General features: G+C 46.6%; 1 protein-coding gene across 1 annotated transcript; it reads left to right on the plus strand.

Annotated features, from left to right (window-relative positions):
- The first annotated feature begins 17,393 nt into the window (after positions 1 to 17,393).
- Positions 17,394 to 19,508, plus strand: scrt1a (scratch family zinc finger 1a). The gene is made up of 2 exons (XM_069917462.1): positions 17,394 to 17,547; positions 18,781 to 19,508. The coding sequence occupies exons 1-2, from the start codon at positions 17,394 to 17,396 to the stop codon at positions 19,506 to 19,508; spliced, it is 882 nt and encodes a 293-aa protein (XP_069773563.1).
- Positions 19,509 to 27,680: the final 8,172 nt, after the last annotated feature.

Here is a 27,680-nt window from a genome sequence, read left to right on the forward strand (position 1 = left end):
AATAAAGCCCCAACCTGTTTAACCTTTCCCTGTCAGGTCACTCATCTGAGTGCAACTGGTACGCTGTAACCCAGTTCCACCTGTCGCATGGTCAGGTGGTCAGCGATTAAACCGCTCCCCCACCAGGCTTTCCAGGTGCAGAGGGTGGCTAAACACCCTGCAGGCTTAAAAATGGCCTGTCAAAGGGTGGACGAACCCTCTCGTAGGGCCAACGGCCATCTAACAAACACGCGAAGTGCGAAGACCTCACCTTGCCACTGGATCAGGGAGGGGGATGTTGAGAGGGTGGGTCTGGACTGTGCAACCCCACTCACCTAAATCCATTCACGCACACGCTGTTCCTGTCTGAGGAGTGGGGTATCCTCATATCAAACCCCACAAACCGACTGAAAGAAACCGTCATCATCCTATGGGATGTGTGGCCAGAAGATAAAGAACCTTTCCCTGTAACTCAGTTCCTGGAGTCCGGGCAGCATCCTAGTAAATCTTCTCTGCACTCTTTCAATCTCATTCATGCCTTTCCTGTAGTTCGGTGACCAAAACTCCACACAATATTCCAAATCTGGCCTCACCAATGTCTTATACAACTTTACCATAAAACATCCCAACTCCTGTCCTCAGCCTGGTGGCGCTGGCTCTGATCCTCCTGTATCTCTTTGCTGATGGGAGCAGCTGAAAGATGCTGTGTGCGGGGTGGACGGGTTCCTCAATGATTTTTGGGTGCCCTCTTCAGGCAACAATCCCATGTTGATGGAGGAGCAGGGAGCAGGGAATCTCCAGTGATCGTCGTTACTGTTCTTATGGGCCTGTGGATTGATCTCTGATACATTTCTCTGCAGCAACCGTACCCACACATAGATGCAGCTGGCCAGGACATTCCCTATGGAGTGCCTGCAGGATGGTGGCCGGTAGCCTTGCTCGCTTCAGTCTTCTCAGGAAGTGCAGCCACTGTTGAGGCTTCCTGACAAGCGAGGAGATGTTGAGTGTCCACAGTAGGTCGCTAGTTAAGTGAACTCTGAGGAACTTGGTGTTCTCTGCTCTCTCCACTACAGAGTTGTTGATGTGTAGTGGAGGGTGGTCATTCCTGGTCCTGAAGTCCACGTTCATCTCCTTCGTCTCATCCACATTGAGGCTCGGGTTGTTTCTTTTGCACCATTTCACAAGGTTTTCCACTGTGACAGATTATGTTATATTTTATATTGTATGTTTAAAACGAGGTCAATTGTTTTTTTAGTGTAGATCATGTACAAACACAAACACTTCACAAAACAGATCCTATTTAAAATTTCAGATTCTCAAGCCAGACAGTCCAGGCTCCCAGTGCCTTTATAAAGACAATGGAAACTGTTTTGCTGAAGGATTTCACAAGTAGGTGTTAATTGGACATGCTGTGGAGTAATGGATTATTGTTTTGGAAAGCAACAGATGAAAGGACTCAGAAGATTGGGTCCGGTGCTACAGTCTGTCTTAATGCAGTTTGCTGTTCTAGGAAGGTCATGTGGTTTTGCAAGCAGAGGGAGCCAAACAGAGTTTTTCTCTGAGGGTGACAGAGAGTGCAAGAGAGAGAGAGAGAGAGAGAGAGAGAGAGAGAGACTGCTGGTTTTCTGCAATGGCTTTTGGAAGCTTGTTTGAAACCCCATTTTGAAGACAAGTTGTGAGTTCTGAGTTCAGCCTGTTCAAAACCCTTGCGGTCCACACAAGAGGAGATGGCTGGCTGTGTAATGCTTTGCCTGAGATAAGAAAAACAGAAAAGGAACTCTGTGGTGACCTGAAATAAAAAGGTTATCATCTGGAAAACCCTGATGGGGCAAGTTTCTTCAGCAAGACACCAAAGCGGCTGATTGGAAGGAATCAGTTTGTGTCCAACAAGCAACAAATCTCTCTCTGAAAACCGACAAGAACCTTCCTGAGCAGTGACCATTTACCTTTCAAGTACCAGAGCCTGGTGAAGATTCATAAATGTTAAATTCTGCACACAGTATAAGAATTGCCTGATACCGGTGAACTTGGAGGAGTGAGAAGTGAGATTGAGCTGAGAATTAAATAACTTTTCTGAACTTACACATACATTACATACATGGGTGCTTAGAATTAGAAGGGGGTTAAGTTAAGCGTAATAAGTTTAAAGTGTGATCCTGATTTCATGTTTAAAGATATTTAAAAGTAACTTTTGTTGAAGTAACCATTCGTCTTGGTGAATTTCTATTGCTACTAGGTTTTGAGGTCCTCTGGGCCCGTCACACCTCTTGTTCTCTGTTGTGCCGGTCATTGTCCTAATGAAACCAACCACTGTCACTGCTACTTACCAATTAGTTCTTTCTTTTTCTTTCTTCTTTGGCTTGGCTTCGCGGACGAAGATTTATGGAGGGGTAAAGTCCACGTCTGTTGCAGGCTCGTTGGTGACTGACAAGTCCGATGCGGGACAGGCAGGCACGGTTGCAGCGGTTGCAAGGGAAAATTGGTGAGTTGGGGTTGGGTGTTGGGTTTTTCCTCCTTTGTCTTTTGTCAGTGAGGTGGGCTCTGCGGTCTTCTTCAAAGGAGGTTGCTGCCCGCCGAACTGTGAGGCGCCTCACAGTACCAATTAGTTCAATCACTCAGCAACAGGGGCAATACTTCGCCGGTGATTCATTGCTTGGGAAGCCCCGTTACATCTAGAGGATCATAGAATATATGGTTAATGGTAAGATTCTTAATAATGTGGAAGAACAGAGGGGCCTTGGGGTCTAAATCCATAGATCTCTCATGATTGCTGTGCATGTTGCTAGGGTAGTTAAAAAGGGCTTGTAGGATTGAGTCGAGAGGTCATGTAGCAACTCTACAAATCCCTGATGAGACCACACTGAGAGTATTGTATTCAGTTCTGGTCACCTCATTATAGGAAGGATGTGGAAGCTTTGGAGAGGGGGCAGAGGAGATTCACCAGGATGTTGCCTGGTTTGGTGAACGTGTCTCATGAGGCAAGGTTAGCAGAGCTAGGACTTTTCTCTTTGGAGTGTAGAAGGATGAGAGGAGACTTAATAAAGGTCTACAAGATTCTGAGAAGGTAGATAAGCTAGACAGTTAGAACCTGTTTCCCAGGGCAGGATCAGCAAACACTAGGGGATATGGGTACAAAGTGAAGGGAGGGAAGTTTAGGGGAGACGTCAGGGGATGTGTTTTTACACAGAGAGTCGTGGGGGCCTGGAATGCCTCGCCAGGGATGGTGGTGGAGGCTGGTATGAAAGTGACATTTAAAATACTCTGTGACACAAGAAAAATAGAAGGTTACGGGTGTGAGGTAAGGAGGAGTTAGATTGTGGAGTAGGTTTGTATAGGTCGACACAACATCGAGGGCCGAAGGGCCTGTACTGTGCTGGAAGCTTCTAACTATCTGTCTATCTAGCCCGGGGCATGTTCAGGAAGGGTTAGAGGTCAGACTGACAGGTGATGGCGCGACCCTGAGTTATCTCCCTTGGGAGCTGGACCTATGAACCCATTCATCATCAATCCGTAGAGGATGCTGGAACTACCCTGCTGCACAGACTTCAAGACCCAACCGGCAGTTCACTCAGAGGGTGGCGGGTGTGGGGAACAGGCTGCCAGAGGAGGTGGTTGAGGCAGGTACTATTGCGATGTTTCAGAAAAAGTCTGGATGGAAAGACATGGATAGGACGGGTTTAGAGGGATATGGGCCAAATGCAGACAGGTGGGACTAGTGCTGGTGGGACATTTTGGTCTGCGTGGGCAGGATGGGCCGAACAACCTATTTCCATGCTTTAACCCACTGGGCCAAGAGCGGATTGTTACCCAGGTTTATGGGTGGGCATCACAAGGACTTGGAGTTGTATTACATGGGAACAGGAGGCCTTTTATCCACTCAAGTGAAACACAAAGATGCTGGGAGAAATTGTCTGGTCTCACTGCAACCATGCAGTGGTTGATATATCAGCGGAGATATATCTCCGATGTTTCGGACCTGAACCCTTCCTCAAGATATGAGTACAACTATAAGATTGTAAGAGGTCCAGAGAGGGGGAACAGCTATAGTGGGGATTGTGGAGGGTCACGGACCCTTCCGTCCGGAAATTGGTGAGAGTGGGGATTGTGGAGGGACACGTGGCCTCTCCGTCTAGAACCTAGTCTGAAGTCGCATCACCTGTCCATCAACATTGGACTCCGCCCACCTTTTAGTGCACACCTGACCCGTGGCCCATTTAATCACCTCATAGTTACCTGGGCCGGATTCCCCAGCTTACTGCAATCTAAAAGACCACCATTTGCAGAAGATCGCCCTCTTTGCTCCTTGGTCCTGTTTACAAACCCTGCTCCTCACCAGGTCATGAACTGTGGACCTTGCTGGAGAAGTCATTGGTAAGTTGTGCACTACACTTAAAATGGGAACATAGTATTGTGAGGAAACACTTAGCATTGAGCTACACTGCGTGGGTACAGGGAATCGGGAGTGTGTGTTAAAGTCCCTGTCTTGTAAGAGTGTGCAAGCACAAAATATTACTGCACGTGTGTCATAAAGAGAGAGTAGGTGGCCACTGGTATCGGGGGGTTGGTGTATCCAATGTGAGAGCCTATATAGCTTTAGTATCGTGTTGTTTTGTGGCTTTCAATTATGATTTCCCTGAGCGAACAATAAAGATTGTTTCTTAGTCTGTGTCTGTGAACGTGCCAGACCTGATTTAAATCTCACGTAACAACTGCCAGTACCTTTTCTCCCCCAAATGACAATGGCCAATATCAGAGGATATCTGGAGCAGCACGAGCTGTCGTGGCGGTTGGCGCAATGCTGTTACAGCGCCAGCGATCAGGACAGGGGTTTGAATCCCGCGCTGTCGGTCAGGAGTTTGTACATTCTCCCCGTGTCTGCGTGGGGCTCCAGTTTCCTCCCGCCATTCAAAACATAAGTTGTAGGCTGATGGCATGTAATTGGGCGGCACGGGTTTGTGGGCTGAAAGGGCCTGTTATGTCTAAATTTAAAATTTAATTAATTTAAAAATTTATATCGCTGTAAGGTGACTGGGGGCGACATCAGGGGGAAGTTATTTTTTACACACGCAGAGAGTGGTGGGTGCCTGGAATGTGTTGCCAGGGGTGGTGGTGGAGGCTGGTACAATAGGGGCATTTAGGAGACACGTGGATGAACGAGAAATAGAGGGTTTATGGACGATTGTTGAGTAGGTTTACATGGATCATTACAACGTCATGGGCCGAAGGGCCTGTACTGTGCTGTAATGTTCGATGTTCTAATGAGGTACAGCGACCTTCCCTACTCAGCAAGTCTGGGTACCTAAGTCAGCAAACATAAAAATACTATTCAAATATATCTTGATGCAATAAAAATTTGTCACCACACTATGAAATACTTCAAGGATTCCGAACCGCTGATTGTGGAATATTTACAAAGCTACTCCTGACAATAAATAAAGCAGACAGAAGTCCCAAAGGCAGTGGTTTGAACTTTTTGACACTGCATCGTGAAGCCACTCTTTCGAGAACATCCACACAGCACAGAAACAGGCCCTTCGGCTCACCTGCTCTCTGCTGAGCCTGACGCCAAATTACCTCTGGCTGACCATAGGCCATATACTTCCACTCCCTGCCTGCTCATCTGCCTGTAAAAATGTCTCTTAAACTCGGCAGTAGCATCTGTTTCTACCAAGTCATGTTCATTCTCATCCGATTGTACAAGTACAGGGTTCTCCGGTCCACGATGTAAAAAACATGCAGACACACAACCAGACATGACTCGCATACAGGCAAACAATACATATGTAGGACAAGTATTTTATCATAAAAATAAATAAATAAACATCGCTTCATGAAGATGAGAGTCTTGGAGGGCGAGTGTGAGCCGTTCCTTTGGTCGTTCGGCATTCCCACGGCCCGTGTAAAGAGGCTGTTCCTCAGCCTGGTGGTGCTGGCTCTCATACTCTTGTATCTCTTCCCCGACAGAAGCAGCTGAAAGATGCTGTGTGTGAGGTGGAAGGAGTCCACCTCAATGACTTTGCGTGCCCTCTTCAGACAATGATCCCGATAGGTCACATCGATGGGGGAGAGGGGTGAAGGGAGACTCCAGTGATCCTCTCTGCCACCCTTATGGTCGCTTGGATTGACTTTCTCTGCAGCATCCATACCAGATTGTGATGCAGCCGGCCAGGACACTCTCGATAGAACTCCTGCAGATGGTTGACATGACGGTGGCCCACTTCAGTCTTCTCAGGAAGTGCAGTCACTGTTGCGCCTTCCTGACAAGCGAGGAGATGCTGAGTGTCCACGACAGGTCACTAGTTAAGTGAACTCCAAGGAACTTGGTGCTCTCCTCTCTCTCCACTACAGGGTTGTTGATGTGTCGTGGAGGTTGGTCATTCCTGGTCCTCCTGAAGTCCATGATCATCTCCTTCATCTTGTTCACGTTGACACTCAGGTTGTTCCTCTTGCCCCATTTCACGAGATTCTCCACCTCTTCTCTATAGAGCCTCCCCTGGCAGCCCGTTCCACACTCTCATCCCCCTGTATAACTAATGTTCTTCACCAGCCTCCTTTCTACTTTGCCCCTTTGACATTTCCACCTTGGGGAAAAACAACTTTGACCTCCAATCAAATCCTCTGCAGCGACCGTACCCACACTCTGATGCAGCTGGCCAGGATGCTCTCGAAAGAGCTCCTGTGGAATGTTACAGTTAAACAGTACAGAACCATCAGAGATGTCCTTGTTCTTCAAACAATGTGGCTTTCCCCTCTACTTGGCACTCACCCACAAATCCTCCATTACCCACACATCTGCCCTGATCCCCTACATCCCCCACACACAACAAGGACAGGATCCATCCTGTCTTCACCTACCACCCCACCAATCTCCACATCGAACTCATCCACCTCCCCCATTTCTGCCACCTACTACATGATCTCACCACTAGACACATATTCCCCTCTCCTCCCCCTTCTACCTTCAACAGGGACCGCTCCTTCTGTGACTCCCTCGTCCACTCCTCCCTCCCCACTAGTCGTCCCCTTGGGACCTACCCCTGTGACTGCAGCAGGTGCTCCACTTGTGCCCACACCTCCTCCCTCAGCACCATTCAGGGCCCCAAACATTGTGAAGGAACATTTTACTTGTGAATCTGCAAGGGTCGTCTACTGCATTCGGTGCTCCCATTGTGGTCTCCTCTACATTGGAGAGACTGGCTGCAGACTGAAAGATCGCTCTGTGGAGCACCTTGGCTCTGTCCATCTGGAAAGTGTGTACTGTGGGTGGTCACGTGTCCTCCCCATTTGAAACTTATTCGGAAGTCACTCAAGGTTGGAATCTGGCCACCCATTATTGCACACCTTGCCATTGTCTAATTTAAATTACCCAGGGTCATTATTGGCTAGAAGCACAGATTAGCACTGTATATAACACGAATGCATTGAAGATTCTTTTTCTCTGCGTCATGGTCCAAGCCTCACACCAGGTCCCTACTGTGGACATCACTGGAAGTGTCGCGGGTAAGGTGTGCACTACATTGAAGCTGAGCCATAGTGCTGAGATCGATCAATACTTGCGGAGAGCCATGACCCCGTTGGCCAGGGAACTGGGTGTAAGAGTCCCTGTTTGTAGTGTGTGAGTAGGTCAAGTATAGGTTTAATGTTGTCGGAGTCGAACCAAAGTCCAAGGTAAATGACTCTATAGTTACTTAACTGAAATAGTGATCGAGCACCATTTAACGTTCTTCCCCCATTTGTTTCCTGTGTGTTAATAAAGATTACGTGTGATCACAACATGTGTCCAGACTCGACTCTCGGTGAACCCACCGATCCTGATATTCTTCCCAACCCAACATTGCCGCAATAGCGTGGATCTTCCAGTGACCACACATTTTAATTCCCCATATCATTCCCTTACTGGCATGTCCATCCATGGTCTCGTGAACTGCCAGACTGAGATTAACCGCAAATTTGAGGAACAACACCTCATCTTCTGGATGGCATTAATAACGACTTCTCTGGCTTTCATTAATCAATCACCCCCCTCCTCTTCTTTCCCCTCCTCCCCCATCACCTTTTCCTATCTCTGTCTCTCCCATCTTCCCTCGCCGCCCCTTATACTATCCAATGAACACCTTTGGTGGGCCTGGATTCCTCGCCCGGCCGGCACCGTCTGGGCGCTGGGATTTCCTGCTTCTGGCTCATTCTGCTTATTCCTTGAAGAAAGGCTCAGGCCTGAAACATCGGCAATAGGTCATTGTCTTTTATGGATGTTGAAAGGCTGGCTGAGTTCCTCCAGCATTCTGGTGTATTTCTACTGCAATCACAGTGGCTCCAGACTTTTGTGTTTCACTCAGGACTATCCGTTACCAATCAGAGGTCTGTTCAAGAGTCTGACAGCAGCAGGAAGGAACTGTCCATGAATCTGGAGGGTCATGTTTTCAAACTCACCTACTTCTGCCCGACAGAGAGAAAGGGGCGGGGGGGGGGGAAGAGAGAATATGGGCCCTTTAGTACATTGGCAGCTTTCCCCAGACAACCAGCAATATAGACAGAGTCCAGGGAGGGCAGAGGGGATGGCTTGGGCAATGGTCACACAACAGACAGACAGAGTTGAGGTGCTCAACAAAGCGATCTCCCAGTCTGCATCCAGTCTCTTCAATGTAGAGCATAAAAAAAGGCGGCAGGGCCATGTAAAGGCAGCACTGCCGCTGGTGTGGACCTGGGGAGAGCGGGGAGTGGAGACACAGTGCTGCTCCACAGGGGCCAACCACCCCCTCCCACACACACACACACACACACACACACGCACACACACACACACACACACACACACACACACACACACACACACACACACACACACACACACCACAGTACTACAACCGATGGCTCCATACAGGCTTTAAACAGTGGTTTATTTTAAAATCCTGCGACGGCAGGGTCTGGGCCCAAGGTGGCGGTGCCTGTGTACGGCAGCGGCCTCGAGGGGCTTCAGGCACCAGGAAAGCAGAGGACTGGCGCAGGGCACCAGAAAACGGGGAAACCACCTCCCCTGTTTGAGAAGGAGAAGCAGAGGAGACGACCCTACGGTGGTCACGGCATCGCACCAGCGAGAGGCTCTGAGGCTGAAGAGCATACAAGCGGGGAGCTGCTAGTGATGTTAACCCACACAGGCTGCTTGTGTCTGCGGTCAATGGACCGGCTGAAGGGGTATCAGTTAACGGAACCGGAATGCAAGAGGGTGCCAATGGCTTCCCAATCGTGTTGGAGGTTCAGGTCTGGAGCTTGGGCTGCCGAACGTTTGGAAAGTGCGGTTGCAGAGGCTGCGGGAGCACTGGAGACAAATCCACAGACACTCAGTGACTCCAAAGGGACTCTCCTTTGCTTCTCTTTCTCTGACTGTAAGAAGCTCGGGCAATTTATGCTCTTGGCAAATCTTTGTTTGCCTTACAGTCGACTGAAGGAAATTTTTTCCAATATCATATCTGTTTTATTGCATGAGAATAGAAGAATCTTGAATCGTTCACTCACAACACTCGTGAGCAGTTCCCATCACAGGCTGTGATGCAGCCAGACTTTCTGCAGAGCTCATAAAGCTAGCTAATCTCTTCCATTTCCCCATATATTACCTATAACATCTCCATTCCCAAACACCTAATACCTCATCCCATTCCCCCCCCCCCGCCCCACACACACACACACACACACACACACACACACACACACACACACACACACACACACACACACACACACACACACACACACACACACACACACACACACACACACACACACACACACACACACACACATTCTCTTGTCATCTACTTACCCTGAGGAGGATTGGAGATGTGCGAGGAACAAAAAAGAACTCAGCAAGTTTGCAGATGACACTAAGATTGGAGACATTGTGGCCAGGGGAAGGTTTTCAAAGCTTGCAGAGGGATCTGAACCAGCTGGAAAAATGGGCTGAAAAATGGCTGATGGAATTTAATGCAGACAAGGGTGAGGTGTTGCAGTTTGGAAGGACAAACCAAGAAAGGACGAACATGGTAAATGGTCGGACACTGAGGAGTGGGGTAGAACAGAGGGATCTGGGAATACAGATGCATAATTTCCTGAAAGTGGTGTCACAGGTGGGTAGGGTTGTAAAGAGAGCATTTGGCATCTTGGCCTTCATAAATCAAAGTATTGAGTACAGGAGCTGGGATGTTATGTTGAAGTTGTATAAGACATTGGTGAGGCCAAATTTGGAGAATTGTGTGTAGTTTTGGTCACCGAACTACAGGAAAGATCAATAAGATAGAAAGAGGGCAGAGAAGATTTACTAGGATGTTGCCTGGACTTCAGGAAATGGGAAAAGGGAAAGTTTAAACAGGTTAGAATTTTATTCCCTGGAGCATAGAAGAATGAGGGGAGATTTGATGGAGGTATTTAAAATTATGAGGGGGACAGACAGAGTAAATATAGGAAGGCATTTTCCACTGAGGGTAGGTGAGATACAAACCAGAGGACATGGGGTATGACTGGTGGGGGTGTGGAATGAGCATCCAGCTGAAGTGGTGAACACGGGTTTGATTTTAACATTTAAGAAGAATTTGGACAGTTCCATGGATGGGGGGGATATGGATGCCGATGGACTGGGTGCAGGTCCATGAGACGAAGCAGAAAAATAGTTCAGCACTGACTAGAAGTGCCAAAGGGCCACAATGTTCTATGTTTCTAAGAATGTGCAAACTCCACATGGACAGCACCAGAGATCAGGTCTGGAGCTGTGAGGCAGTGGTGTTATCCCCCTTTGTCACTAACATGCAGAGAGTACAAAGCAACAATGGGGCTTTGAAGCTTCCCCACGTGATGAAAAGAAACAATCGGAGCACAAGAAATGGGAGAAAGAGGAGGTCATTTGCCCCATCAAAGGTGGGGTTATTAGCTAAGAACCTCACATGTCCCAACCTTAAAAACCACCAAACATCTCCCTATCCACTCACCTTGCCCATGAGAACGCCTTCAATATACCCCATCAAACTTTCTGTCATCAGTCACTTAGGTCTGCTGTACTTTGGCAGAAAGAATGAAGAAAGACAACATGAATTAAATGTTCTTAAAGGTGTACAGCAGCGGTTCTCCACCTTTCTCTTCCCACTCACATCCCACTTTCAGTCATCCCTATGCCATCGGTGCTCTGTGATTAGTAAGGGATGACTGAAGGTGGGATGTGGGTGGAAAGAAAAAGTTAGAAAACCACTGTTTTAATCGTCCTTAATTGACTCATTATGTGCATGGTTTCAGAACTCCAAAGGACAAGGACAGCAAAATATTTCAGTAACAATTGGGTCTAGAGCAGTGATTCTCAAACTTTCCACTCACATCCCACTTTAACCAATCCCTTACTAATCACAGAGCACTGATGGCCTAGGGTTTACTTAAAGTTGGATGTGGTTGAAAAAAAAAGGTTGAGAACCACTTGTGTACTGGGACAGAAGGTAGCAAGGCACATTAAAAGTATGGTTCATGTATCCCTCGGATCCCATGGTTTGTCCAAGGCCAAGATCGTAGATGTGTTTTTATTCTGTATTGTATGTCTAAATTTTAAATCTCTCCCACTTCTTCTGGCAGCTCTGTTCTTTATCCAGTCTTCTGTGCTTGCTAATATATTTCCTTCAACCATGCACATCTTTCTTTTGCAAAAGTAACCTTTCTATTAAATGCAATTTTAAAAAATTTAGACATACATCAGGGTAACAGGGCATTTTGGCCCACGAGCCTAATTTACATCCAATTACACTACAACCCCCAGTACGTTTCGAATGGTGGAATGCAACCAGAGTCCCCGTGGAAAACCCACGCAGACTTGAGGAGAGCATATAAGTTCCTTACTGTCAGCATGGGATTCAAATCCCGGTCCCGATCGCTGGCACTGTAATGGCATTGCGCTGACCACTACATCAACTGCGCCACCTCTATTGAGATCGATTTTTGATGTGGGCGGGCAAAATCATTGAGGACCCCCTCCTCCCTGCACACCATCTTTCAGCTGCTCCCGTTGGGGAAGAGATCCAGGAGGATCAGAGCCAGCACCACCAGGCTGAGGAACAGCCTCTTCCCATGGGCAGTGAGAATGCTGATCAACTGAGTAAACTCCTCATACAAAACCTCCAAAACTGTGCTCTGTGTTCACTGTTCTAAGTTCTCAGGAATGTGATATTTCATCTATAAGGTGGAGAATAGAAAATTCCAGAGATTCACCATTAATGTCAGTTCTATGCGCCACAGTTTAAAGTAACCATCCCCTTATTTTGTAACATCTTCATCCCATCCAAGATTCTCCCACTAACGGAAACCTCTCAGCATCTACCCTGCCAACATCCTTTAGGATCTTATATGCTTCATTAACATCGCCCTTCATTCTTCCAAACTCCAAAGGAAATAGATCTGTGAGAACGGTGTCAAGTGGGTTCCCTTTGCAGGAGCCGCATCAAATGGAATGGAGAGAATCCAGACCTCTTCTTCACTTGGAGTGAAGCAACCTTCTTCGATTCAATTTTGCAAATCACTTTGCCATGCTAAGTTCATTGTCATCTTATTTAAAGTCTTGGAGAAATTTAAATTTGGACTCTTTTTTTTATTGGTTGGGTAAAGGCACTATATAATAATCCAGTTGCTCTTTCTTTGGCTTGGTTTCGCGGACGAAGATTTATGGAGGGGTATGTCCGTGTCTGCTCCAGTTGCTAGGGTGGCGACAAATGGTCAAACCTCTTCGTTATTTAAATGATCGCGCTCAACTCGTCAAGGTTGTCCTTTGTTGCCAGCTCTATTTGCGTTGGTCATCGAACCATTAGCTCAAGCTATAAGGCAGAATGAGAATGTTAGAGGTCTAAGGATAGAAGACGATGAATAGAAGATTAATTTATTTGCTGATGATGTTTTGATATATTTAACTGTTCCGGAACGATCTTTAATTTATTTTCAAGAATGTTTGGAACAATATTATCAGGATATAAGGTGAATTGGGACAAAAGTGAAATATTACCAATTTCTAATGCAAGTTACGATCAGTGTAGACAAATTACTAAATTTTGCTGGACTGATAAAGTTAAGTATTTGGGGATAATGATTGATGTAAATATTCAATAATTGTATAATTTAAATGATGTACCATTAATGAGAAAGATTAAGGCTGATTTGATTAAGTGGAAGGATTTACCTTTGTCATTAGTAGGTCGAGTAAATTGTATTAAGATGAATGTTTTTCCGCAAAATTCAGTATCTTTTTCAGTCGATTCCTTGTCTACTTGTGAAATCTTTTTTTCAGGACTTAAATAAAGTAGTACGAGAATTTTTATGGAAGGGGAAGTTAGCTAGAGTAGCGATACATAAATCGACTTGAAAATATGCCTTGGGAGGTTTACAATTGCCTCATTTTCAAAATTATTATGAAGCAGCTCAATTAAGATTTATTAATCGCATGTTGGATGTTTTGTATCTTCCTATTTGGGCTAGGGTAGAAATGGCTAGAATTTCACAACCTTATTCACATCATTTTATATTTAAGTGGAATTCTGTTTTACTACAGAGATATAATGTGCCGATTTTAAAACATTTGTTAGAGATTTGGACTAAAAGGAATTTATTGATAGGTACAAAAGATAAAATATCAGTTCATGCTCCAATATAATAAAATGAATTGATTTCTTTTTTGCTGAATAATAGATTTTTAAAAGAATGGCAGATTAAAGGAATAAAGTTGTTGCAGGATTGTTTTGAAGAGGGTAAATTTTTATCGTTTAATCAACTTAGAGAGAAATTTGGAATTTCAGTGAATTCTTTATTTGTGTACTACCAAATTAGAGTGTTAGTGAAAGATAATTTTGGAAGAGAAATGAAAATTCCTAAGTTAACGAAATTTGAGTTTTTGATTTCTCAGTCATTAAATAAGGATTTTATTTCTGTTGCAAGACACTATGGATAAAATAAATTTAGATAAATCTAGGATTAAAAGGGAAAATGACTCAATTTGCGATTTCAACCTCTCATTGCTCCAGTGAGAGGTTTACATCTGCTTCAAAAGGGCATCAATCATCCCAGTGGCCAAGAAGAGTAGTGTGATCTGCCTCAATGACTATCACCCAGTAGCACTAACTTCTACTGTGATGAAATGCTTTAAGAGGCTGGTCATGGCCAGAATTAACACATACCTAAGCAAAGATCTGGACCTGCTGCAATTCACACAATTGCTCCACAGCAGATGCAATATCACTGGCTCTCCGCTCAGCTCTGGATCACCTCGAAAACAGCAATTCATACATAAGGCTGCTCTTCATTGACTGCAGCTCAGCCCTCAACATCATTATTTGATCAGTGCTGGTCAAGAAGTTGCAAACTCTAGGTCTCTAGACTCCATTCTGCAACTGGACGCTTGACTTTCTCATCAGAAGATTACAGTCAGTATGAATTGGAAACAATATCTCCTCCTCATTAATTATCAACGCAGGTTCACCCCAAGGATATGGTTATTGGTTATATTATATTTTGTATTATATATAAATATGTTTTCATAGAGATAGATTGTGGGGGGTTTAGTGTAGGTCACTTTACAAATAGACATTAACATTTCACAAAAGACATCTCCATTTCAATGCAAGAGCTATGCACAAGCAGAGACTTCATGTCCTCAGTGACTTTACAGAAACTTTGAAGGATGCCTATGGAGACTTCACAAGTAGGTGGTAATTGGGCTGATGTTACGGAATAAAGCAACAGATGGCCAGCTCAAGAAATTGATTCCAGTGCCAGCAATCTGTTTGGTAGCACTTTGATGTTATAGAGGGGTCATGTGTTTTTGCAAACAGAAAGAAAAAAAACATGTGATTCTTTGGAGACAGATAGAGAGAACTGAGTTCTACAGTAGCTTTTGGAGGCTGTAGCATTTCAAGCTGGCAGCTTGTTAAAAAACCCCATTTTGAAGATGGGTTGCGAGTTGAAAAACCTTGTAGTCCTTACAAGAGGAAACGGCTGGCTAGAGCGTTTCTCCTGAAATAAGGGAAACAAGAGGAACTCTGTGGTGACCTGGAAGAAGAGGTGATCATTTGGAAAACCCATGATGGGGCAAGTTTCTTCAGCAAGACACTGAAGTGACTGATCAGAGGAAATCAGTTTGTGGGTGTCCAACAAGCAACAAATATCTCTCTGAAACTGATGAGAACCTTCCTGAGTGGTAACCATTTAACTTTAAGCACCAAGGCCTGGTGAAATTCATAAATGTTAAATTCTGTGCACAGTATAAGAATTGCCTGATACCGGTGAACTTGGAGGGGACTGAGAAGTGAGAAGTGAGATTGGACTACTAATCAAAGAACTTTGCTGAACATGCACACACATTACAAATATGTGTGTTTAGAATTAGAAGAGGGTTAAGTTAAGTTAATAATAAGTTAAAATTTGATCCTTCTTTATGTTTAAAGAAAATTAAAAGCAACTTTTGTTTAAGTAACCATTCGCCTTGGTGAATTTCTATCATTGCTGGGTTTTGGGATCCTCTGGGTGTAATAATATGTGCTTAGCCCATTGCTCTACTCGTTATGCGCCCACGACTGTGCGGCCAGGCACAAATCCAATGCTATCTATAAGTTCGCCAATGACACCACAGTTGGCGGCAGAATCACAAATGGCAATGAGGAAGTATACAGGAGGTTGATAGTTCAGCTCATTGAATGGTGTAATGACAACAACCTTGCACTCAATGTCAGCAAAGTCAGGGAGAGGATTGTGGACTTCATGAGAAAGTCAGGGGAACACGACCCAGTCTTTATTGAGGACACAGTAGTGGAGAGGGTCAAGAACTTCAAATTTCTGCATGCCAACATCTCCGAGATCCTGCCCAGGAGCCTTCATGTTAATACAATTACAAAGAAGGGTCACCAGCAGCTATACTTTGGAAGGTATCTGAGAAGATTCAGTACATCACCAAAGACTCTGGTAAACTTCTACAGTTGTACTATGGAGAGCATTCTGACTGGTTGCATCACTGCCTGGGATGGAGGTGCCAACTGTCAGGACAAGAAGAAACTCCAGAGGGTTGTTAACTTGGCCTGTGACATCACTCCATTGAGGACATCTACATGAGGTGGTGTCTTTTAAAAGCAGCCTCTATCCTCAAGGACTCCCCACCATTCAAGGCCATGCCCTCTGCACTCTGCTACCACACGTGGAAAGGTACAGGAATCTAAAGATGAGCTCTTAGCAGCACGTGGACAACTTCCCCACTGCCATCAGATCCCTGAATAATCAATGAACCCAGGACACTGCCTTACTTTTTTATAAGATGGTTATAACATGATTATTTGTTCTGTGTCATTACTTGTTCGTGACAATAAATTCTGATTCTCATTCTGATTCCGGTTCTGACGTCCAGGATCCAGTTCCAGAGAGGGGTGTTGAGCCCCACCAGCCTCTGGGGAATTATTATATTAACTCGGAGCTGAAGTCAATGAACTGGCGTATGAGGCTTCGTTCTCCAGGTGGGTCAGGACGGGAGTGAAGGGATGAGGCTATAGCATCCTCTGTGAAACAGTTTCTTCTCGAGGTGAATTGGAATGGGTCCTGCATCTCTGGGAGCTGGGCTTTGTTGCAAGACGCACGAAGCATTTCATAACGGTAGAGTTCACAACTCACAACCTTAACAGCACTCCCCGGAATTATAGACCAAAGCGTTAAATCGTTGAGATCTGCGGGATCCAAGCAGCCGAGGCAAACAGTGAGCGAAGAAAAGGAGAGAGCGGGGACCGCAAACAAAAAATCGAGCTCGTCTAGCGTAATGTGGATCCCCAGAGAATTTTTGATGGACTGAATTAAGCATTTCCATTTACCACCTGATCGCGACTGTATAAAACCTACAGCTGCTGACCTCACAGCCTGTAGAATTAATTCTCATCGTTCAGGCGGCTTCAGGAAGGAGCGGAGCAGAGAGGCGCTGGAAACAGTCCAGTTCTGAAATTAAAGCAGGGACTTTACCCTCAGCACAGAGGTCACGGGGAGCTGTCCAGTGCTGAAATCGAAGCCGCGGTTCTCCCCTCGGCAGAGGAGTCACGGGGAGCTGTCCAGTGCTGAAATCGAAGCCGCGGTTTTACGGGGAGCTGAGCAGTGCCGAAATTAAGCAGGGACTTTACCATCGGGAAAGGAGTCGCTGGGAGCTGTCCGGTACTGAAATTGTAGCAGGGACTTTACGCCCCCCCCTCTCCCCCTCCACCCAGAACAGGTGTCGCTGGGAGCTGTCCGGTGCTGAAACTGAACCCGTTCACTTTCCCCTCGGCGCCGGAGCAGTCCAGTGCTCAAACTGAACCCGGACGGGATTCTTACCCCAGCGGAAAGAGGCGCTGGGTACGGAGACTAAAACCTGCTCTGTGCTCACGGGTCTGCTGAAGGAAAACATGCCGCGTTCCTTCCTTGTTAAGAAAGTGAAGCTGGATGATTTCCCATCCCCTACCACCAGTATCCCATCGCCGACTTCAGACGACGATAACCCCTATGCCAGAAGCGCCGCCAATAACGTGGGGAGTCTAACCACTCGATTGCACGAGAAAGGTAAACGCTGCTTGTTCTTTGATCTGTTGCTCTGTCGAGCATTTTCATTGCTCGGTCCTTTCGTTCTCTGCGCCGTCTTTGCAAAGATTGGCACCAAACACACGCGAAACCCCCTTGTTAGAATAACTGCATCAAGGTTGCATGCCCGTGTAAGCATTTTACGCATTGCGTGCGGTATTTTGAGGTATTTATATCCAAGAATAGTGCTTCCATTGATCGCATTGTTTCTTGACTGAGCGAGTTCGCTCTTAAATGGTGGGGGTGTTCAAAGAATGGGGAATTAGGACGTGGTGCTCGCCTGCAAATGTAGCGGGGGGTTGGATAAGAGCCTCGCGTGCAGACAGGCAGGGGGAGAGAAAGTTGGAAAAAAAAACTGCAGTACTGTAGGCGAGGGCCCAGCGCTCCTCTCTGCGCCGTTTCTTAGTCCAGCTGCAGGAGCCCATCTCAGCCGTAATATATTATTAATGGAAAGACATTCATGCTTGTTGCATCTTCAGTTTAATGAAATTCAAACAAAAATCGATTCAACCCCTGGCTTACATCTGTCCCTCTGCTTGACTCCTGTTCTTGGATCTGTGGCTAACAAAGGATCTGTGTCTGGATACCTTTGATTTTTATTTCCCGTTTCCGAGAGATTTATTTCTTGTTACATGCGCGGCATGCGGATCTGTGGGCCATATTGTCCCCTGGTGTTGCAATGTTGGCTTCAGGACACAATGGACTTCCATTGGTGGGGCGTGCAATCTGTGCAGCCTCCCTGGCTGACCCCACGTGGGGTCTCCACTGGATTTTTGCCCCCACAAATGCGAGGAGGTGGGGGGACAGCTTGTTGATCGCTCGTCGATCGAGTTTCATTTACTGGAATGCGGCCCTCTGTAATTTTGACCCTAACTCTGTGTGTGTGTGTGTGTGTGACGAATTAAAAGGCAATATTTTATTCGGATATAATACTACTCGTTTCTAAATGCAATGTGCTTGTTATTGGCCCGTGTCCTGTGAAGTCATTTTACGAGGCGGGTAACAGTGAGAGCGCATGGGCCCTCGCTTTTGTTTCTCCCATTTGTAATGTGGCTAAAAATACATTGCAAGCTGCAGTCTGCTTGTTGCGGGGTATAAATAGCGGAAAGAAACCCAGCAGGTTGTATTTAAGGGCGCGATGAAGATTTCCCTGACCTCCTGTGCTCAATGAAGGAAGTGAACAAAGATCTCCATCTCTCTTTTCTGTGTCGCCAGGGTACATCACCGAGTACATGACGCCTTCCGTTTACGACGGAGACCCTCAGAGCGCGATTAAGCTGTCTTCGCCCGCACCGATCTATGCAACGGTGCATGAGGAATACGGAGTCCCGGATTCGGAAGCGCCGGACAGCCCGCAGTCCGGGATCACAACCGGCTACATCAACGGGGACGCGGCGGTGAGCGAAGGCTACACGGTGGACGCTTTCTTCATCACCGATGGCCGGTCCAGGAGGAAAGCGGTCGGCGGCTCCCGGAACACCATCCAGCGGCACACATGCCACGACTGCGGCAAAACGTACGCCACGTCGTCCAATCTGAGTCGGCACAAGCAGACCCACCGGAGCCTCGACAGCAACATGGCCAAGAAGTGTCCGACCTGCGCCAAGGTTTACGTGTCCATGCCGGCCATGGCCATGCACCTCCTGACCCACGACCTCAAGCACAAGTGTGACATCTGCGGCAAAGCTTTCAGTCGACCCTGGCTCCTGCAAGGTCACATGCGCTCTCACACCGGCGAGAAGCCCTTCGGCTGCGCGCACTGTGGCAAAGCCTTCGCCGACCGCTCCAACCTCCGCGCTCACATGCAAACTCACTCCTCTTTCAAGCATTTCAAGTGCAAGCGTTGCCACAAGACCTTCGCCCTGAAATCCTACCTGAACAAGCACTACGAGTCCGCCTGCTTTAAAGGCTCAGTGCCTGCACTGAATGCGGTGGAGGCTTGAGACGCTGCCCCGAAACCCTTCCCAACTCCAACGCCCCCCTCCTCCTCCCAAGCCCCGACCCCGACTAGGGATCGCAGCACATTTCTACATGAACCGAAGGTCGAGAGATTACAGTTCACTTGATTACAAAAGCAACCTCCTCACTCAAACTATCAACGCCTCTCGTGTCCCCCCCCCCCCCCCCTGTTCAGAGGGACAACCCCTTTGGAGTCCGGGAGGACTCGATCACGTACTTTTGCCATCGATCAGAGCAGATCCCTCTCCACCCCTCACCGCACGTCCCCGAGGACGGCTCGAATTGATTGATCCCGTCGGTGTGGTTTGGACTCCCGCCTGCTGACGCCCCCCAAGTTTCTGACCTATTGAGTTGCACTTTCTGATATCAGATTTTATTTCTTCCTTTGTCGAACCGTCAGTTAACAGGTTGGCAATTTGTTACTCACCATGCCAAAGCGCTTGACACTTTCTGAAGGAGAAACGGAACAAAAAAGCAAACTTTTTGCTAAGTTACTTTTGTGGAACTCTTGCATTTTATGCATGCAACCCGTATTCAATCTATGCCAATTGTAAGATAACTATATTTTGAACTTTTTTGCAAGAAGATGAGAAATGTCATAACGGAGACAGTTTTGAAGGCAATATTTCACGCAAAGCCTGGACTATGCTCTATACAGCAATAATGATCTGATGCATGGATATTTTTAAGATAAAGATAATATTTCGAGAAGCAGATAAATCAGGTACATTTTAATCCAGTGTTCTGAATAGTGAACCAGTTATTTAGGATGATAATTTATTAATATCAGGGAACTTTCCAGTGTAGTCTTATAGGATTTAAGACGAATGAATCTTCCATTTTAACATTGCCTGCCTCGTTTTCCTTGTAGTTTGGGGATGGCCTTTTCTGCCTGCTGAATGCAATCTTCAGCCACTTTTGATAAATGAACGACACGTGGTAACTAGAAAGAAAAATCACCTTTAACGCCCTCGCCATTTACCGTCTCTCTTTTCATTTGCCCCCCCCCCCCCCCCCCCCCGTTTTCGGATTCCGACCGGTAACACTGAGTGTTCCTGGAGTCACACGCACACGCGGGACAATGTGTGGAATCTTGTAAATAACATTTGCAACTTGGAGATTAAAAAAAACCAGGATTTTTACAAATTGTAGAGAAATTTAATAAAAAGGTCTATAACCCTCCCAGTTTCTGGGGCGGGGGGGGGGGGTTTCCACGGGAATTTTTAAGCCAGTATTGAACTGACGGTTGTAAGCACAATGGCCCCACGTTATGGAGCTGAAATAAAGAGAATTCTTCCTATTCTCCGCCTGCCTCGTTGTTTTTCCACTGTTTCCCTCTTTGAAAATGGAATTGCAATATTCCAGCCCCATTGAGTTATTTTCTTCATTCATACCCTGAGATTGTCCAGTCCCGGAAGCTAAAAAGCCCCTTTCACATCTGCCGGTGATCCCAGGAATCAAACGCCAATCGGCCTTTCCGGGATTCAGTGTGAAAGCAAAATCTACTCCACGCCCCGGCGTCCGATGACGTCATCTCCCGCGGTGGGGGGGGGGGGATTGCCCGCCTCCACCCCCTCGTCCAATCGCCACCATCCGCAAACACCGGTGTTGAGATCAGGCAAGTGGGAGGCGGGCGCTTCCGATTAAAGGTCGAACAGTCCAAACCCCCGGGGGGATAGAAAGTGTGAAACCGTTCGATGTCCCGGTTTGGAGTGGTCCAGTGTGAAAGGCTAAACCCCCATTCCTATCCCGGGACACTGGACGGCCGATTTAGTGGGACGCAAGTGTGAAAGGGGCTGAAGCAGGCTCAGGACTGGTAGATACTTGGAGGGGATACCGCCTAGGAACACCAGGGGCTGTAGATATCTGTGAGGGGCGCTGGACAAAGTGGTGACTTACTACTGTAAGTTAAAAATTCCATGTATATTACATTCTAAACGTAGATTACGTGGCAATAATAGAACCTTTACACTTCAAGTCAAGTTCACTGTCATCTGATTGTACAACCCGAGGAAACTGTGTTAGGAACATAGGGAGTAGGAACAGGAGTCGGCCAAAAATGGCCCATTGAGCCTGCTCCGCCATTCAATAAGATCATGGCTGATCTAATTTATGACCTAACTCCACCTACCTGCCTTCTCCCCATATCCCCTAATTCCTCTATCATGTAAAAGTTTATCTAACCAAATTTCAAGTATGTTTAATGAGGCAGCCTCAACCACTTCCCTGGTTAGAGAATTCCAAACATTCACTACTCTCTGGGAAAAGCTATTTTTCCTCATCTCGGTCCTAAATCTACTCCCCCGAATCTTGAAACTGTGTCCTCTCGTTTTAGTTTCCCTGGCCAGCTCAAAAAACCTTCCTACATCTATCCTATACATACCCTTCATAATCCTCTATGTTTCTATAAGATCTCCTCTCATTCTTCTGAACTTGAGCGAATACAATCCTAGACGATTTAATCTTTCATCATAAGTCAACCCCTTCATCCCAGGGATCAACCTAGTAAACCTCCTCTGGACCGTCTCCAAAGCCAGTACGTCCTTCCTCTAATATGGAGACCAGAACTGGACACAGTACTCCAGGTGCGGTCTCACCAGTACCTGATACACTTGCAACATGACCTCCCTACTCCTGAATTCAATTTCTCTAGCGATGAAGGCCAACATTCCATTTGCCTTCTTAATAACCTGCTGCACCTGCAACCTAACCTTTTGCGATTCATGCACAAGCCCTCCCAAGTCCCTCTGCACAACAGCATGCTGTAGTTCTTCACCCTTTCAATGATATTCAACTCTTTTATTTTTCTTGCCAAAGTGGATAACCTCACACTGACTAACACTGTACTCCATCTGCCAGACCTTTGCCCACTCATCCAGCTTAACTCTATCCCTCTGCAGACTCTCCACATCTTCATTACAATTTGGTGTCATCGGCAAACTTGGCTCCACCACATTTTGTCCCCTCCTCCAAGTCATCAATGTAAATGATGAACAGTTGTGGGCCTAACACCGACCCCTGCGGCACCCCACTTACCACTCTCTGCCAACCTGAAAAACTCCCATTTATCCCGACTCTCTGCCTCCTGTCAGACAACCAATTTTCAATCCAGGCCAATAGACTTCCCTGGACTCCACTTTCCTGTAACTTACTGAGAAGTTTCTTGTGCGGCACCTTATCAAACACTTTCTGGAAATCCAAATATACAACATCAATTTGTTCCCCTCTATCCACCGCACCCATTACATCCCCAAAGAATCCTAACAAGTTTGTCAAACAAGATCTTCCCTTTCTAAAACCATGCTGCGTCTGCCTGATTGAACCCTTACATTCCAAAAGTTTCACTATTTCATCTTTAATGACGGCTTCAAGCATCTTTCCAACTACAGACATCAAGCTAATTGGCCGATAATTTCCAGTCTTCTGCCTACATCCCTTCTTAAAAAATGGCGTGACATTTGCTGTCTTCCAGTCTGCTGGGACCTGCCCAGAATCCAATGAATTTTGGTATATGACCACCAATGCATCAACTATAACTTCTGCCATTTCCTTCAGAACCCTTGGATGCATATCATCAGGACCAGGTGATTTAGTCCCATTAGTTTCTCCATCACTACTTCCTTTGTAACAACTATATTATCAAGGCCCTTCCCAACATTCGCATCCTTAACTCCGCACTTGAGCATGCTAGACGTGTCTTCCACTGTGAAGACTGACAGAAAATATTTGTTTAATGCCTCGGCCAATTCCTCATTTTTTGCTACCAATTTTCCTTTCTCATCCTCCAAGGGTCCAATGTTAACTCTGGCCACCCTCTTCCGTTTCCTATATTTATAAAATTTTTTGCTTTCTGTTTTTATATTTTGTGCCAATTTACTTTCATAATCCTTTTTCCCATTTCTTATTACCCGCTTTGTAACCCCTTCTTGTTCTCTGGTTCTTGGTGCAAAACGCGCAGACACATACCCAGACATAACACACATACATGTGCAAGACAATATATACAGTATATGGTTATCGTGAGTAGTTCCTGTGGTTATTTATCATTCTCATTGCCCATGGGAAGAAGCTGTTCCCCATCCTGGTAGAGCTGTCTCTGATCCTCCAAGATCTCTTCCCCAACCTGAGCAGCTGAAAGATGGTCCTCAATGATTTTGGTGTCCCCTCTTCAGACAATGATCCTGGTAGATAACATCAATGTGGGTGGGGAGGAGACTCCAGTGATCCTCTCTGCCACTCTTATGGTCCTGTGGATTGACCTTTGATCTATTTCTCTGCAGCAACCTGGCAGGATGCTTTCGATAGAGCTCTTATAGAAGATTGATATCATGGTATGACTTAGGGCACAGGTCTTGGTTTGCAAAAGCTCTTTGGGAAAATCGACTCAAATTGTGGGAGAGTGTTGTGCTTGTTGGAACCGGATATCTTAGAACATAAGAACTAGGAGCAGGAGTCGGCCATCCGGCCCGTCGAACCTGCTCAGACATTCAAAGAGATGATGGTTGATCTGATGATCGGCTCATCTCCACCTACCTGCCTTTTCCCTATATCCCTTAATTCCCCAACTATGTAGGAATCTATCCAACCTTGTCTGAAATATATTTATTGAGGTCACCTCCACTGCTTCAATGGGCAGCAAATTCCACAGATTCACCATCCTCTGGGAAAAGCAGTTCCTCCTCATCTCCATCCTAAATCTACTACCCTGAATCTTGAGGCTCGGTCCCCTGGTTCTCGTCTCCCCCACGAATGGGAACAACTTACCTTCCTCTATCTTATCTATGATTTCATAATTTTATGCATTTCTGTAAAATCCCCTCTTATTGTTCTAAATTCCAGTGAGTACAGTCCCAGACAACTCAATCGCTCCTCGAAGGCCAGACCTTTCATTTCTAGAATCAACCTGGTGAACCCCCTCTGCACCACCTCCAAAGCCAGCATAACGTTCCTCAAGGAGACCAGAACTGCACCCAGTTCTCCAGATGCGGCCTCACCTGGACCTTGTACAGTTACAGCAGAAACTCCCTGCTCCTAAATTCTATCCCCCCAGCGATGAAGGCCAACATTTCAGTTGCCTTCCTGATAACCTGCTGCACCTGCAAACCGACCTTTTGTGATTCATTAACAAGCTCTCTCAGCAGGGTGTCTCTAGGGTTGGTGTCACCCAATGTGGTAACTCATGGTGTCACTTCCCCCCTCCCCCTCCCCATGGACCTCCTCCCATACCAGACCATAGAGTCCTTAGTAATGTTTTTCTGTTCTAAATGTTACTGGCAAATCGTAATTCCCATATATTGCTGAATGTAACAGCAATACTAGTGAGATAAACAACTGGCAAAATTAAAATTACACCTTTAAATTACAATTTCATACATCCAGCAGCAACAAAAACAACAGCGTGTGCTGGCAGTGTGTGCAGATGAAACCACGTGATTCAAAGCATTGTTGTAATTGGGTAATAATGACAGCTCTGACCGGAGCGCATTGGAAGGTTCAAAACGTAAAGGAACATCGAGTTTTAGCTTTGTTAGTATATTGATGCATGTAAACTGGGCTTACGAAAAATGTTTTTGTTGTTCTAATTAACTACGGGGATATTTTTTATAAAAAATAATACATTTTTGCTGAAATGTTGGACAAAAATTTTGTAGAGTCATTCTGGTGTCACCTGGTGTGGTTCACCCCACCCCCATAGTGACACTCCAATCACTTGCAATTTAAATAATATCCATTCCTGCCTCTCATCCCCACCCCATCCCCATTCTACTAACCTTGTCCATTGCCCTGGCATGGTTTCAACATCTCCGCTCACCTCCTCCCAGCACCCCTTCTCCCCATCCCTCCCAAAGTCGTCGTATTCAGGTACCATCTCCAGCACCGAGATGCCTGCTGCTTCTGTGGTGTCCTTCCAAAGGTGCGATCCAGGGAGCACTTCAGCACAGACACAGGTCCTTCGGCTTATCTGGTCTATTATTCTGTCTGGTCCCACTCATCTGAACCTGGACCACAGCCCTCCATAACCCTCCCATCCATGTACCAGTGCAAACAATTCTTAAAATGTTAAAATTGAGCCCGCCATCCACAGGACCATAAGAGTGGCAGAGAGGATCTCTGGAGTCTCCTTCTGCCCCCACATCGATGTGACCTACCGGGATCGTTGTCCGAAGAGGGCACGTAAAATCATTGAGGATCCCTTCCAGCTGCTCCTGTCGGGGAAGAGATCCAGGCGGATCAGAGCCAGCCCCACCAAGCTGAGGAACAGCTTCTTCCCGCGGGCAGTGAGAATGTTGAACGATCAAAGGAACAGCTCACACTCACCCTCCGAGACCCTCATCTGTCTAAATGTTTATTTATTTATTTTGATAGATGTAAAACTTGCCCTGGGTATGCACTGTCTGTCTGTATGTGTGTAATGTCAGATTTGTGTCTGAGTGTTTTTGCACTGAGGACTGGAGAATCCTGTTTCATTGGGTGTACTTGAGCTGACTTGATTGGGGGAGGGGAGGTTTGGCTCTCCCTCAGCCACCCCTCCCTCATCCACCCCCCCTTGTCCACCCTCCCTCATCCACCCCCCTCCTTGTCCACCCCCATCCACCCCTCCCCCATCCATTCCTCCCTTGTCCACCCCCATCCACCCCTCCCTCATCCACCCCTCCCTCGGCCACTCCTCCCTAGGCCACACCTCCCTCAGCCATCTCTCCCTCATCCACTCCACCCTTGTCCACTCCTTCCTTCACATCTTGGTACCAGATAGGATGGGGCATTGAGGTCAGCATGGGCAAGTTGGGATGAAGGGCCTGTTTCCATGTCTCTGAGACCATTAGGCCCATTTAGTTATTTCCAGCTCACAGGACAATCCCATTCCCCCATTTATTGCCCTGCGACCTCCCCGTCCTCATGCCGGTTAACATCCCCACGAATCTCCCTCTGGCCACCTACACTGTAAGGGGCCACATAAGTAACCAATTAACTCACCGACCCACACACCTTTGGGACTTAGGGGAAAACCAGACTACCCGGGGTGGGGTTAAACCAATCTACTCCATAAAACCATAAGACATAGGAGCCGAAATAGATCATTCAGCCCATTGAGTCTGCCCTCCATTCATGAGTGGGTCATGAGCTGATCCACTCGCCTGCAGATTCCCAGGATATTTCTGAAGGTAAGGATGCAGCAGGGCGCAAAAACATGAGATGAGAGAGAGAGAGAGAGAGACGAGCAGAGTGGCAGAGAGAGAGAGAGAGAAAGAGGCAGAGAGAGAGGAGGAGGGGCAGAGAGAGGGGGGGAGAGAGAGAGGGGCAGAAAGAGAGGCAGAGAGAGAGAGAGAGAGGCAGAGAGAGAGGGCAAGGGGCAGAGAGAGGGGGAGAGAGAGAGAGGGGCAGAAAGAGAGGCAGAGAGAGAGAGAGGCAGAGAGAGAGGGCAAGGGGCAGAGAGAGAAAAACAATAGAAACGGAGAGAGAGGGGGAGGGGCAGAGAGAGGGGAGGGGCAGAGAGAGGGGCAGAAAGAGAGAGAGAAACATAATGGAAACAGAGACAGAGAGAGAGAGAGAGTAGTGAACACCAGAGGACCTGTGTACAAAATGAAGGGAGGGAAGTTTAGGAGAGACGTCAGGGGTAAGTTTTTTTGCACAGAGAATTGTGGGTGCTTGGAATGCCTCGCCAGGGATGGTGGTGGAGGCTGGAACATTAGGGGCATTTAAGAGACTCTTGGATGGAAGGAAAATGGAGGGTTACGGGGTAGGGAGTACTTTTTTTAAAGGAAAATATGGGTCAGCACCACATCAAGGGCCGAAGGGCCTGTACTGTGTTCTATATGCATAGAGGGAGTCCTGGAAATCCCTAAGGTGACCCCCACCTCCAGCATTTGAATAATAATGACACTGAAATTTGTTATTATTTATTCTAATTAATTAACAACAGGAGGAATGAGGGCACTTTAATTCTGCTGAGCAAGTGAATCTAAATTTATTGAATACTGGTTAATAACCGAATGTTCAGTGGGGGTGTGTCCAGGAGAATATCTTGAGATTAGTGATGGAGTCAAAGGCAGATTAATTAAATGAGAATGATCTCGCAGAATGAGAGGAAATTAATTGAGGCTCAGGCAAGTCTTGTAATGAAAAGGAATTTTTTGGGGGGGTGCGGGGGAGCTAGG

This window comes from Narcine bancroftii, chromosome 1, assembly GCF_036971445.1.
Source record: "Narcine bancroftii isolate sNarBan1 chromosome 1, sNarBan1.hap1, whole genome shotgun sequence".
Classification (NCBI taxonomy): domain Eukaryota; kingdom Metazoa; phylum Chordata; class Chondrichthyes; order Torpediniformes; family Narcinidae; genus Narcine; species Narcine bancroftii.